At 48.6% G+C, this 14,400-nt stretch overlaps 1 protein-coding gene across 1 annotated transcript; it reads left to right on the top strand.

Moving 5' to 3' along the window:
* The first annotated feature begins 3,348 nt into the window (after positions 1–3,348).
* On the top strand, positions 3,349–12,871 carry CXCR5 (C-X-C motif chemokine receptor 5). The gene is made up of 2 exons (XM_009670031.2): positions 3,349–3,439; positions 9,611–12,871. Exons 1-2 carry the CDS (start codon positions 3,401–3,403, stop codon positions 10,685–10,687), a joined length of 1,116 nt encoding a protein of 371 aa, XP_009668326.1. The 5' UTR covers positions 3,349–3,400; the 3' UTR covers positions 10,688–12,871.
* The last annotated feature ends 1,529 nt before the right edge of the window (positions 12,872–14,400 follow it).

Below are 14,400 nucleotides of genomic sequence, written 5' to 3' on the forward strand. Positions count from 1 at the left end.
ATTAATTCAGTCCTGGGACACTTCCAGAGATATTAAATTTCCAAAAAGTCTAAAGGCATTGGAGGGTGGGGTGGACAACAGAGAAACACACATACACAATGCAAATACATGTATTGCATTGGCGATGAAGATGCACTTGCACCTGAAGCTACATAAGTATTTTTGCCTATTTACATATCCCTAAAATAGGGAGGAGGGGAAAACATAACACCGAAAACAGAAACCACCAGCCTTGATGACTTCTCTGGCTAAGAAGCAGAATCTATCTCAGACCTAATATCAGAGCTACCAAAAAAATGTATTTCCTAATAAAAAGCCTGGAAACTGAACATGACTTCACTGTGTAGTTATTATAACAGAGTTAACATGAGCAAAACATTAAGGATAGGAGACTGACCCACAGCATGCAGGAGCTAGAATCACCTAATATTACACGTTTGAGATAGTTATTTCCTTTCAATATATCTATTATCAGTACAAGGATTTTGAAGAATTGAAGCACAGTATTAATGTGCCTTCTGTTCCAAGCAGCACAAGAGAGAAAGACAGTTGTCGAACCTTTCAGATGCCAGGGGCATGAAAAAGTTGTACCTCACTTCTTTCTTACTGTGCCAGCTGGCTGCCTTTCGGCCTAATTATTGCAGAGGTACTAGCTGGGACTGTCTTTGTGAAGCCGTTCACAGCATCAGGGACTGTACAGTCCGTTCTGTACAGGACCAGTACTGACTTCTCCAGTGCCTGCTTGGTTCTCAGACCCTGCTGTGGAGAGAGCAGTGTTTCATTTTAACTGTCGGTAGGGCTAAGCATCTTACTTCACAATGAGATTTACAGGACATAGTATGCAGTAACCTTAGGAGAAAGAATAAATGACAACATAAATACCAGATTAGCAAATACGAGTAACATCTGTGGGCAGCACATGGTTTGCTTAGTTAGGATAACAGCAAACAGGATGACTTGAAAACATTGGAAGTGAGAAGATTCAGCAGTGAGAAGTGAGCTGGGTTTCTCAAGCATAGCTTAGGAAGCCAATATAATGTCAAACCAGTCAGTAGAAATGTTTGTCAGTTATGCACAGTAGGGCAATTATGTTCAAGTGGTGCATTTTATCCTCCTTATATAAATCTGAATAATTCAATATTATCGGAATACCTTATACAAGTTAACATAATTTTATGTTAGTGATAATACAAGAATGGTTCTGTAGTGAGAGAATGTTCCTGCATCAGAGTTCAGCCGGGAGTTCCCATGTACGGACACCAAAGCATTCCTCAAATACTTGTCTTTGCACTTTGGTAAGATTTTCTTCCGTAATAGGCTACCCACCTGCTGGCATCCTCTGAAGTGACATTATTTTAAATCTGAGTTTCTTTTTTCTACACTTATTTTTCTTCCACGCTCCTTTCTTTCATATCACGTTTCCTACATTTCACAATTCAGCAACGCAGAGATCCTCTAGGTCACATCGGTATGGCAGCAATCATCTACTCAGGGTATTGTGGGTTTGCAATTTAAATCACTTGTGCCTATCGCTTTGGGATGAACTCTTTTCATTTCCACCACTGGTCTAAGGGCCAAGCACATGGCTTGGGGGTCGTTTCCAGCCTACAGTTCCCTGTAGCATTTCCTCCAATTGACTGCAGGTACATCCTGCGTGCTATCCTTGCAACAGAGTAAGTTCTGCGGTACCACTTTCACCTATGAACTCACAGTACTTTACTTCGCCCTTCGCTTCCACTTTGCTCAGGGGGCAGCTGGGCGGGGGGGAGGGGGTAAAATTTGTTCGAGGTCGCAAGAACAGAGGCCTCATGGGCAGAGCTGGTCATAAGTGCACCCTGCTGCAGGTACGGTCCTCTGGGAACAAGCACCACCGTCTGTGTGAGCCCTTAAAGGAAGTCAGTGATGGAGAGTGCTCCACCCTCCGTTTCTAGTTGAGGGAAAACATCCTCCTTAATCTCTCTGTCTCCTCAACACAGAGGTACCACACTTCGGTCCTCGTCCCTCAGCACTGGCAGCTCAGCACCTTGGGACACGTGAGCCACACAGAGTGAGGCTTGCTGCAGCAGGGCGCCCTCTTGGTCTTTACTCCACCCACCAAGCAGGGCATGCGAGGCACAGCGCGACCTCCCAGATGGCCTCCCTCTACCTCGCTGCTTGTCATCCTCTCGCTCCAGTGTAAAAAAGGGCACCTGAGGGCTGCCCCCGAGAGCGCAGGCCGGTGCACGAGGAATTTCCTCAGTGATGGGGGGAAGGAAGGATGGCACCACCCTCAAGGCAGCCGTGTCTCTGCTCATGGCTGCCTCAAGGTGATTGTCCATCAGGCCAGGGTCACCGGTTCACCGCTAAGAGGCATCAAGAGCAAATAAAATCAAATGGTGCTCACCAGAGTAACTTCTCCTTCCTCTCTGATCTGAGTCCCATCAGACTCCTTTCCAGTACAGCGCCTTCAGTGCAGCTGCGCTCAGACAAGAAGAGGGCAGGCACCCTACACATCAAACCATTTTGTCTCCTCACAAAGATAAAGGCCCCTGCCAAAAGCAGCCCAGGCCACAATGTCACTCTGTGCTGCTCACCTCACCTGAGGTTTGCACACCATGAATTTGCTGCTACGACAGTCCTGGGATGAAACACTCATTTCCCAGAGCGGAGAGGTTACCTTTATTATGGGCAAAATTATGGGCTTTTCTTTACATCATACAGCAGATCATTTGTTTCTGTTGTAGCGCTAGACAAGCCTCTGCTCACTAATGTCATTCTCTGGACTTGTGGAGCAGCCGCTGAGGCAGCGCTTTCCAGCGCAAACCACTGCAAGCCAGCCTGAATGAAGGTGAGGGCTGAAGCAGTGGGAGAAGGAGAAGAAAAACAGCTGCAGGTCACTGAGGTTAAAGCAGATTGTATGACCCAGAGGCAGAGGGCAACGGTCCCACAGACCAGACTTCTGCGTTTCCTCAGGCATCTTGAACATCTTGCATAGCTCCAGAAAGTCGCCCCAACCCAGGGAGATTTCTAGTAAGACCGTCCCTCAGCACAGTGCTCTCCAAACCCTGCCAGGTTGTTCCGGCCTTAGGCCCCTAGCAAGGCAGTTGCCAAGAGCCCTCAATGTTTGCAGGGAGCAGCTAACGCGTCCTTTGGGGCTTCTTTGTTACAGATCAAAGGAACCATAGACTTCTCAAACTTTACCTTAAAAATCAACTTACAACACTTTAAAACAAGGATGATCAAGCTAGATACTAATCGTCACATCAAATAGGTCTCTCTATGCTTGGAGCTCATTTGCCTTGCAAATGCTCTATTGTTACATGCTGGGTCCCTCCCCACTCACTTAAATGACAAACTCCACCCCAAAAAAGAAGAACTTTTGCTGAAACTGCTGGAGGAGAGAGATTCTGCCCTTGAAACCATGGGGCCTGTCAGCTACTCCTCAGAGACCTACGACTTGGTGAGTTGGACCTGGTTTTGCTCATCTGAGAGGATAGCTGGGGGAGCAGGCAGACCTGGGTGGGCTGAGAGACCCGACTTTCTACGCATCCATCCTCCGCCCTGTCTTTTAGAAGAGACAGAGCTTGAGCAATCACGCCAATGCAACTGGACCTCACGTGCCTTAATTCTGGACTTGACTGATGAGGGAACTGTCAAGCAACAATGCTGTGTTTGTGGCGAACCAGCGTAAAGTTGTTGTAACTAGTATGCCCTAAGGATAAAAGATATTCCCTTGTAGGAAGCTGCGTAATTACTTATGCAGTAAGTAATGCGTACGTATGTTTTATGTGACCATATGTTCAAAGTGCTTTTGTGAGTGCAGAGCCTGAGCACTGCCCTCACACGAGGGCCAAGACTGTCGGAAGGGCCAGAAGGCTCGCTCGGAGAGCCAGGCTCTGCCCTGTGCTGCCAGCCTGTGTGAGAGCGCTCTTCCTCACGATCCTATGGAGAAAGCGGTCTTCGTTCTCTGCTGAGTCGCTCTTTGCACAGTCATTCACATCGGCACAATGTGGGCGTAAAACACTCAAATTCTGAGCTGATAGCATTTTGTACCAGTTTTCAGTGGTATAAATGACTGTGCACAGTGCAAAGCCCTGGAAAGCTCATGTGGTATCATTAAATAACAGGAACAACAAGGCAAGCCACAGTGATATCTCTGTGTGTGAAAAACCTTGGTACGATTACATATACTCTTACCGCCTGCTTGCTTTCTCCATGAGCAGGTTGCCTTAGACCCTGCTGAAAGAGGAATACACAGTATATTTACAAGAGGGGAACCTTAAAGAGGGGAAGATAAATTCAGAGTACTTCTTCTAATCGGGACCGATGACACCATATGCTTTGTCCTGTAGTTCTCTCCCCTGAGTTTGTAAGCGAAAGACAACAGCTGTATCTTTTAGAATATGTCATGCTATCCAAGGGGAAGTCCACAGCTGCGCTATCATTAGCCTGGCTTTCAAACGTTGCAACTCAGAGCTTATATTTTAATACAGTGGCTCTCTGCAGAAAACCTCAGTTTTTGTTTAGTTTCCATTAAAATAAAAAACCTAGATTTAAGTTTTCCCAGTTTTTCTGTCCCTTCTTTTTCTCATACATCAGGGAAGAGAGAGAAGATGGGGGAGAAAAAAAAAAATCCCTAAAACCCTCGCTTTTTTCTGATTCACCTAGCATAAAAATCCTTTGTGAAAAAAAAAATCACATTTCCTTCAGAACTTTTTGCGGAAGCCACTTCTCACTGACCTCCGCTGAAGTTCAGTGACGGCTCTAATGTTTGGCGAGAGGTTAAAACCAAGCTCACTTTTTCATCTCCACGTTGGTTCATCACTTCCTCTGGACTCTCCACCGGAATTTATCTCATGAACAGAAAATCAGCTGAAATTAACTGTGCTGTCCTTCTGTCTTTAGTGTGTCCCAGGCTAGAAACCAGCAGCTGCTTGTGGCAGAACGATGTAGTTTTTAATGCAGGGAAGTTAAACAATGCTGGGATTTGTTCTTTGTGCATGATACTTCCTAGAACCTCAGTTTAGCAACTTTACCTCCACTGCAAATTATTTCAAATCATAAGAGACCCCACCTGAAAGGAGAGATTCGGCTAATTTGCGGGCAAGGGTGAACAGTCATGTGCTACAGTAAGCACATTTTCATAACTTTTCTCAGAATTCATCTGGTTGGGAGTCTGCAACATCTCCCTTTCCCAGGAGCCTCTCAGGTTTGTCTCCCTCTCTGGAGCAGGCTATATGGGTCAAACACAAGCAACGCCACATTTGCTGTGGCGGTGCTGTATGTTGCTCTACTTGTACTTTGTCGTTGTATCAACAGCCTGCCCTGAGAGATTTGCGAAAAAGGCCTCCTATTATATCAAAGCAGTGATATAGACCAGCTCTGTGCATGGCTCCCAGCAGGTCAACAGGAAAGGAACAGTTGACCAACTGACCAAATGCAGAATGAAAACGATCAGAACAGTTGCAACGGAAGGACATTTATCTCAGTACTGCCCAGCAAGTACAGCAAGGGCAGAATCTAAAATCTGATTCTCTATAGGACCAGTTATCTATGTAATGCTTGGAAATGAAACATACCAAAAATAACAACTCCAGTTCTCCGTAGAAAAAAACTGCCAGCTTAACTTTCCTCAGCTGCACATTAGGGAAAGAAATTGCAGAAAGACCATTGAGATCTTCACAACCTACCATGAGGTGCTGAAGGCCAATTTTTGTTGTGGTGGGACCACTGTGACTCCAGAGCCACGAGGGCACTTGCATCTCAGTCGCACGGCATTTCAGCAAGCTTTGCTTTTATACATCAGTTTCCCTTAGTTCAACAGCCAGAGACGTGATGAGCAGAAACTGTCAGTAACTTGCAGCGTTCCTTGCTGATGTGGGTAATTTCAGTTTTAATTCTTTGGGAATGAAATATGTTTCTCCAGGCCCTGGCATGGACTAGAAGGGAACGACTTGCCTGGAAAATCCCTAATAGTGTACAAGCTGCTTCTCTTTTATAGCCAACTGCTTTGGTTATTGGCAGTTGCAGGGAACCGAGAAAAGCAGCTGACACTCAGAGACCCGACTAACTCTGAAACGTGGGTTACAGGGAAAAATGGGATGCCTGGACAAAAAGCATGGAAGAAAGTACTTCTCACTGTTACGGCTCCCAGCATACACTTTGCCACTCAGTCACTTTGCCACTTTATCTTCCCGCTCACTTCTCTGGCTGCTATTGTATCGCAGGAGACCTGTGCAAAGACTGCCTGCATGCACACTTTTCCCTTCTCCCATCCTAGATCAGATCTCTGAAGATACAGCAAATGGCAAGCACAAGCAGCAGCCGCCATCTGCTTTCAGTCCTGGAAATGGGAATCATAGCAGAGTGCCCCAAAGGCCTTAGCTTGTCACGTTCAGTGTATCTCCTGCCACTCTGATCCCTGCCCTTCTCATCTCAGCCTGGACTCTTGCTTTTTATAGCCTAATATTTGTCTCCAACTAGTCTGTGTCCGCTCCCACCCACACTCGTTGCTCGGAGATGCACATGAGAGGACGTCTTAGACGTAGCTCGGCACACATTTCCCCTGCCTGAGGCAAGTAGCTTACAGTAAAAGCCCTACCTGTCATCTTATCAGCAATCAGATGGTGGCTGATAGCGGCACTCAGCCTGTGCATCTCCAGCTCTGACTATAAGGTAATCTCGAAAAACGCTCCACAACTGAAACTGCCTAGCACCGTGTGCGCTGCCCATCACCTACAAAAGTAGCTGATGCGACACCAGACATCACTGCAGCAATCAACCCAGCCATTGTGCATCTTTTCCTTTTTCCCTTTAAAACTTGAACCTTCCTACCTCTCTCCAATTAAATTACCCATTCAAGCACACATTTCCTTCAGCGTTTCCCAGCGTGGTCACCTCTGAGTCCTCAGCAGATCTCTATGCTAAATTGCAAAGATTTTTGGTTTGGGGTTTTTGGGGGCGGGGAGGGGGCAGTGAGAAGGAACCACAAAGGCACTTGGCAGCGGGCTGTCTATATCCACAGTACTACAAGTATAGAACAACAGCTGTTCTTGCACACGACCAAAGACACTTAGAAACAGGAGCCACCCCCACACCGAGGATGCCTTTATCAAACCAGAGGTCATGTATCTGCAGGATCACTGAGAAAGTCCCCTGGCACTGGCCTGCTTCAGATTCAAGGATCTTGCCCTGGCCAGCACATCACCACATTTCTGTGTGCACTGGTACCTCCTGACACAGTGTCTAGGTAGGTGCTGGATACAAAAAGCTTTCAAGATAGGAAGAAAACAGATTGGGAGGGATTTCTAAAGGCTTTTTTCTTCAGCAGCAATCTCCAGTCTTCAGAACCACAAAATAAACGGGAAACAGAGCTATTCTTTGTGAATATGACTGCTGCTCACCAAAGGCTGCAGGCCTGTTGTTACTTAGAGGAAGACAACCTTCTGCAGTTGCATTTGAAATATTGGGGGGGTAGGCTGAGATTTCCTGGCCCCTGAGAGAATCGATTCTCACCCTTTCAGAGGGAAGAACTGTGGTATCATAGCACAGCAACAGCACTGACGGGCACAAAGCCAGCAGCGAAAGGGACCCTGGCAAGACCAAGAGTATCTCGGATCAAACCATAGCCTGTCTGGCTCCGGGCACTTACACTGGCAGTGGTCAAAGGCAGAGGCCTGGGGAAGAGCGTAAGACTTGGGGAAGCACATTTTGTACTTTCCCCAAGGGCTTGCCTGCCCTCCCACCATCCATTGCTCAGGGACTGCCCGAGCTGGCTGCATTTTCAGTGTATTCAATAACGCTCAGTAGACTTGTTTCCCATGGACATGCCTGGGCACCCCTTGAAGCCATGTAAATGGTTTTAGCAAAACAAAGCAGTTAGAGATGAGCACTGCCATTGCAATATGACTTATTTACCCCAGGCAATCACTTGAAGAGGTGACCAGTACATTGCCTTCTAATGGAGATGAAACATAGTCATCCTTTTCTAGCTAGGGACAGTGCAGGACTCAAGGCTATTCAGTCATTTGGCTTACCAGCATGGGTGGGGGGGGGGGTAAAGGGGGGAAAGTGACCAAAAATAAATAAAATTAGCTCTAAAACTGTTTAAAGTGGGGCTAATATTTTTAGATGGGAACTTTGGCTGCCGGGGGAAGGAGCAGCAGGTGCAAGCGGGCTACAGCTGGCAGTGAAAGGTATGAAAGCAGCAAGCAGAGACTTCCGCTGTGGTTGATGCTGTAGTCTCCGTGCTGGTCTCCAGAGAGGGTGGGGGTGGGGGAGCTCAGAATAACTGCTGAGGAGCTCTTCCCATTTTGTTAGTGAGCTTGCCACGAGCCTCCTGTGCTGCTCTTTTTTCTGCTTGCCTATATCTGAGCCCTTTGCTTTGTTAGCACTCAGCTTCTGCAACGTGCCTGAGGTCAGCTAGAGCGTGCCCACCATCTGGGGGTGGTCTCCCCTCGCATGACTGCCAGCTTTCTAACATGCAGCACTTGCACTTCGTCTCAGCTCTGAACACAGGCCGTCGGCCTGGCCAGCAGTTACCCTAGGCCCAGTGCATATCACACCTGTAGCAGCTATATCACACTTTCCTTGCTGGTATCAAGCCAGGGTCTGAATGGCTGTTTTCAGATTCGCTTTCCTGCGCTCTTCGTAATCATTTCAGAAGCATGGGGTCTACCAAGAGAACAGATTTCTCTCTCCAGCATCTATCCCCTCTATCTACGGCACTGAAGTGCCTGACGCGCACTGCCCCGAGTTGTGCTTGAACACCTGCCCCAGCACTTTCTCTGAGCGCGTGGAGAGCAATTCCCAACACGCCTGCGCGCGTGCTGCTGCTGCTCCCAGCTAGGCTTGCTCTGTGGGACTGCGGGTGCTGCCTCAGGCCACTCTGAGGTCCCCAAGGTTACCGCTCTGAACAGAGCTCTATTCAGAGTGCAGCTGTGGTCAGAAGCAAATGAGGTGATGAGTGCAAAGGAGTAAGCGAGGCAGTATGCTGAGGGCAGTCCAGCATGCTTCTCTGAGCACTGCGCTGCCTGTCTCAGAAAGTAACTGCAGGTGTCAGAGAAGGGCAGAAAGAGGGAGCAGCAGAAAGAGACAGAAAGGAATGGGATCAGAGTACCTGAGTCCATTATACACAGGCTGTGTCACAAAGAGGCAGAAGAATCAGGGAGGCTGAAAAAAGGAGAGCTCTGTACTGTGCAGAAAGGCAACTGCCGCCAGAAGCCAGCTCAGCAAGAACCGAAAGATGAAGCGGTCATCTGTCTGGATACCAGAACATCCCAAAATACGTTAGCTAAGAATTACAAACCGAGCAACAGGAGACAGAAGCAGCCCCTCACTTTTAGAAATCAGGACAACCCTCTCCACGTGCTACTGCACTTCACAGGACTGGGCGCCAGAGGGGCCTCCCAGGTCACCACACCGAGGGCAGGCACCACCTCCTGCTGCCAGCAGGCAAGTGCTGCCTGTTGCCAGAGCCAGGCTGCAGGACCGGGGCGGGGGGGGGGGGGGGGGGGGGGGGAGGGTGCTCTGCTCCAGGCCTGCCTGCCAGTCCTGTCAGGTGTAGTCGATGGACTGGACTTGTTCTGTACAGAAACTCCCCTCCTGTAACCAAACTCTCTCTCTTCACCAGAGCCAGGTGGAGCTAAGCGGTTACTATGAAGCTGAGAACACCACCCCTTCTTTGGACGGCTACTTCTGCTTCAACCCAGCCTCATCTGTGGTTGGCAACCAGAGCGATCCTTTCAGAAAGATCTTCATGCCCCTCATCTATCTACTGATGTTTGTGTTGGGGACTGTGGGCAATGCCCTGGTCCTAGTCATACTAGAGAGGTTCAAGCGGTCTCGCACTACCACTGAAAACTTCCTCTTCCACCTCACCCTGGCCAACCTGGCACTGTTGCTTACCTTTCCCTTCAGCGTGGTGGAGAGCCTGGCTGGGTGGGTGTTTGGGACTTTCCTCTGCAAGATCCTTAGTGCTGTCCACAAGATCAACTTCTATTGCAGCAGCATGCTGCTGGGATGCATTGGGGTGGACCGCTACCTGGCCATCGTGTATGCAATCCACACCTACCGGAAACGCAGAGCTCGCTCCATTCACCTCACCTGCATGGGCGTCTGGCTCTGCTCCCTGCTCTTGACCTTACCTGATCTCATCTTCATGGAAGTCTGGACAGATGAGAGCAATCGCAGCATTTGCTATTTTCCAGAGGTTGGGATTCATGGCAATAACGTGTGGCTAGCGACCCGCTTCTTGTACCACACTGTGGGCTTCTTTGTGCCCTTGCTGGTCATGTGTTACTGCTACATGGCCATTGTGAGGACTCTGTGCCAATCCCAGCGCCTGCAGAGGCAAAAAGCTGTCAGAGTAGCCATTCTGGTGACAGGAGTGTTCCTGCTCTGCTGGAGCCCATACCACATCGTCATCTTTCTGAACACACTTACCAAGCTGGAAGCCTTCAGCAAGAACTGCCTCCTGGAAGACCAGTTAGACACAGCCATCATGGTGACAGAGGCCATTGGCTTCACACACTGCTGCCTCAACCCCATCCTCTACGCTTTCATCGGGGTCAAGTTCCGTAACGACTTCTTCCGGATCCTGCAGGAGCTCGGCTGCATAAGCCAGGAGACCCTGCAGGAGATTCTGGAGGTGACAAGGAAGGGCAGCGGGATTGAGTCTGACAATACCACCTCTATTTCCACTTTTTAACTGCAAAAGGCTGGGTATGGGGTGGAAATGGCCTGGGTCATGCCTTCCCAATGACACACGTGCTGTGGTCTCAGCCCTAAGTTTCACAAGCGTCCCCACCACTTTCTTCACTCCCCAGGAAACTTGAGGTTTAATAGCCATTTAACACCAAACTTCTGCCAGACACTGTCCCTGGTTCATCTGGTTCAATCGCATAAGAGAAATCTGCCTGGCAGCTCTTGGTGAATGCTGGCTCTGTCTGACAGTCACTCTGGTAGGGCTGGATGAACCCAGGCAGGTTAAACCTGATCCTGCCACCTCTCCCTCAAAGAATCAATTCCTCAAAGGAGTCCTGTGCATGGAGCCAGACACAGGACTGGGCCATGAGGGAGCAGTAAAAAGGACCAGCCAGGTAAAGGTGGAGTTGTGTCAGTGAGCGAGGACTGAGGACAAAGGCAAGGCAGGTCCCCGTTTCATCTGTTCAAATCATTAGAGATGCGCGCAAAGGAAGCGGCGTGGCTCAGTTACCACAGGTAGCTGGAACTACGGCTGCAAGTAGGACCAGAGGGGAACATAGAGCTAATTCCAGTAATATGGGCGCATGGTGCTGGACAGTCTCTGGCTGGAAAATTGCTCCTCCTGATGCACGACGTCTCCCTGCCCAGCCTTGCTGCACAACAGCCTCCAGCTGTGGCACATCGATCTTCTCAACACGGCTCACGCCAGGAGGCCCCGCCACTGACTCAAAGGTTTGACTGCCACAGATTCCTTTCCTGACGTCAGCCACATCTCGTCCTGATCGCTTTTCTCTGTTTTACTGCTGTTAATAGCTCCAGTGAGTGGACTTGCTGAAGTGAATGCCTGAGCATGCAGATATTTTCTTTTAAGGAAGAATACTGTCTGAACAGATGGCTTCAGTTTTCTGACTGAGCACAGAGAAGATGCACCACCTATCTTTGTGAGGCTGAAGGCGTAACATTTCTTTCGCAGCAGGTCGTACAACTCTTGTGGGTTCTGAGAGCAAGGAGTGCCGTTACCCGAGAGCGAAGCAGAACACAGAAGGAAAAGAGCTAATCTGCATCATTTCTGTTTGTTTTTCGCGGGCAGAGAGGAATGTAACATCTTGCTTTGCTTTGCTCTGTGCTTTCAGATACTCTTGCTCTACCTGCATCTATGAGGCTTTTAGAAGTTTAACACATTCAGGTTTACACAGACCAAACCCGGGCGCTGATCTTGCCCTGAACCATGGGTATCACAACTGCCCAGGTCAGGGCTTCTTGATAACTGTTTGCTCCAAAATAAGAGTGGCACTTTTAAACCATCATAAATTTTCCCACTGCAAGCTGGCAGCCCTAACAGACTTGTTTAGCCTGCTGCTTCCTATTAGGTGTTGTCACAGCAGCGCGTCCAGCGTTGCTTCCTTACATTTTTCTTATTAGCTCAACATTACTGTGGCCCAAACTGCGTCATAGGTACAAACTTTCACACTAACATGAACCTAATCACAAGCACTCTTTGAAAGCAGCTCTGCAAGTCACCTCACCTTTTAGGCAGCCAGAACAGTATTCATTCTATTACTGCAGCAAGAATTTTGTGCTAAAAATCACTTCTGTAGTTCAACCTACTAACAAAACGCTCACTTACAGACTAACTTTGCCAAATCCAAGGGCCCTCTAAAAAGACCAATTGTTATGTCAGGGGTCACGTTTGACCTGTTCAGCTCAAGTGGAGATCTGAATAAGTTGCTTACAAATTCTGATGTGAGGAGAAAACTCCTCAAACATAAGGGTTTTATACAAACCAGGAGCAGTCCACCATTTCCTGCAATGCTGCATCTTCAATGGCTGAAACCTTTAGGTAATGGTGACTGTGGTTCTCCAAGCACGCATGCACAGCAGAGGAAGAAAAGCTCTTTGAAGTCGGTCCTTTCTACCTCCACATCAGTACTGGCCAATGAAGCAATTGCAGATGTATCGTAAGCACCTCACTAGCTCCCTCAGTTCAGAAGGGAACTATATCCACACTCAAACGTTACTGAAAAAACAAACAATCAGATTGTAAATTATTACAGTGTCCATGAAGTAAGAGGGAAATCTGCACACAAAATATGGGCAAATAGGTTATGCATCTATTTTTCCTATAGTTCTTTGCACTGGCACCCTGGTAAACTTTTAAGTGATCTATAATAAACAGTTAAAGAAAGTATTTTCTCTTCTTCCCATTTATCATGCTCATAAGCAGTTGGCTGCAGTTGTCTGTGTCACTTTTGAAAGGGAAATGCATCAGAGAGCACTAAGTAGGTTGATCACACCTTTCTGACAAGTGTGCCCATTTGCACATAGAGACCACAGACCTTGTACGTCTACATGAAAGCCTTCCTCAGATTTCTTTTCATCAGTGCTGCAGAAGGCTCCGTTATGTTAGGAGACAGCCAAGACCTACATTTAACTCTCTGTTTCACAGAGACTCTTCCATTAACTACAGCACTTCCTACCACAGTTTTATAGCATCTGCTAACTGTAGTGAAAACCTACCCTTGAACTACTGTTTGGATTTGCCAGCCTGTGGCAAGGCTTGGCTCAGAGCCAGGCAGATCCTTTAGCGGAAGAGTGGACAGTTGCTCCTCCTGCAGCAAACTGCATAGCAACTCGGGAGCGTATGGGAGCCTTTGGCAGCACCAAGCCTCCTCTTACGGTTACAGGAGAAGCGGGCAAGCAGTAAGAGGCCCACATCCATGGCTGTCTCATTACGGACCTTGAGACAAGACCACGTCTTAAGTTTCATTAACAAACCCTTCTAACACACTATGCTTCTTCTCTCTATCCTGGACTGGGCCTTAAGGACTGCAGCCAGTCTGCTGTATGGAGACAGCAAGAAAGCAAGGGGAACTCTCCTTTCACCGCACAGGAAATGGCTTTCCACCCAGCAAAACCCTCTGTGTCTCCCCAAGGCTTTAATCACGTCACATGCCTTGGCCCAGACTGGGCTCTCCCGTTAGGCAGTCGCGCTGCCAGACTCGCCCACCTGAGTTGCCGCAGCCCTCTGGCAGGCGGCCTGACTCCCTTGTGGAGCTTTTGTCTGCCTCCAAACCCCAGCACAGCGCGACAGAGTGAGACAGGAAGGGGGAATGAACACCAAGAGACAGGAGCTCTGCTACAGCCCCTGCAGGGAGCGGGGAGGTGGCAGGAGTTCATGTCACTGCGGTCCACAGCTTACGCCCACGTGACCCCAGGCCCGGGTGGTGGTCTGCAAACAGGGCTGGAGCAGACAATCCAGAGAAAGCTCTGAGCCCACTGAAGGCTACCCCAAGGAAGGGGTCCCAGAATGCCTCCCACAACAGTATGATGCTTCATATTTCCTGTAGGACCACTTGAGTCTCTCAGGAGAAATAACTGGAGCGTTTCAGCAGAGCAACCAGCTACACGCCATCATCACGTGGCCCTGGCAGGCAGTCAAGCATGCATGAATAAGTGCAAGCCAGGGAACGCATGAATGAACGCGTGCCTGGGAGTGCTGCGTAGAAGGGGCTCTCCCCACACCCTCCCACACCTTCTGACAGCTCTAACATCCCCTCCGTTGTGACTCAAACATGGTTTCATTTTCCTTATCAAGAAAAAGGGCCATTTCCTCATCCCAGGCTCCCCAGAACCAACCAATTGCTGAAGCACTTCAGTGGCACTACTGACTGCCATATCTTCTTTATTTTGAGCATAGATGGCTCTGGACATATTTTA

The sequence above is a fragment of the Struthio camelus genome, chromosome 22 (genome assembly GCF_040807025.1).
Source record: "Struthio camelus isolate bStrCam1 chromosome 22, bStrCam1.hap1, whole genome shotgun sequence".
NCBI lineage: Eukaryota > Metazoa > Chordata > Aves > Struthioniformes > Struthionidae > Struthio > Struthio camelus.

Coding starts and splice junctions, on each gene's coding strand:
- CXCR5 (XM_009670031.2), top strand. CDS start 3,401: ATGGGGCCTGTCAGCTACTCCTCAGAGACCTACGACTTG. Junction 3,440..9,610: donor CCTCAGAGACCTACGACTTG/GTGAGTTGGACC, acceptor TCTCTTCACCAG/AGCCAGGTGGAGCTAAGCGG.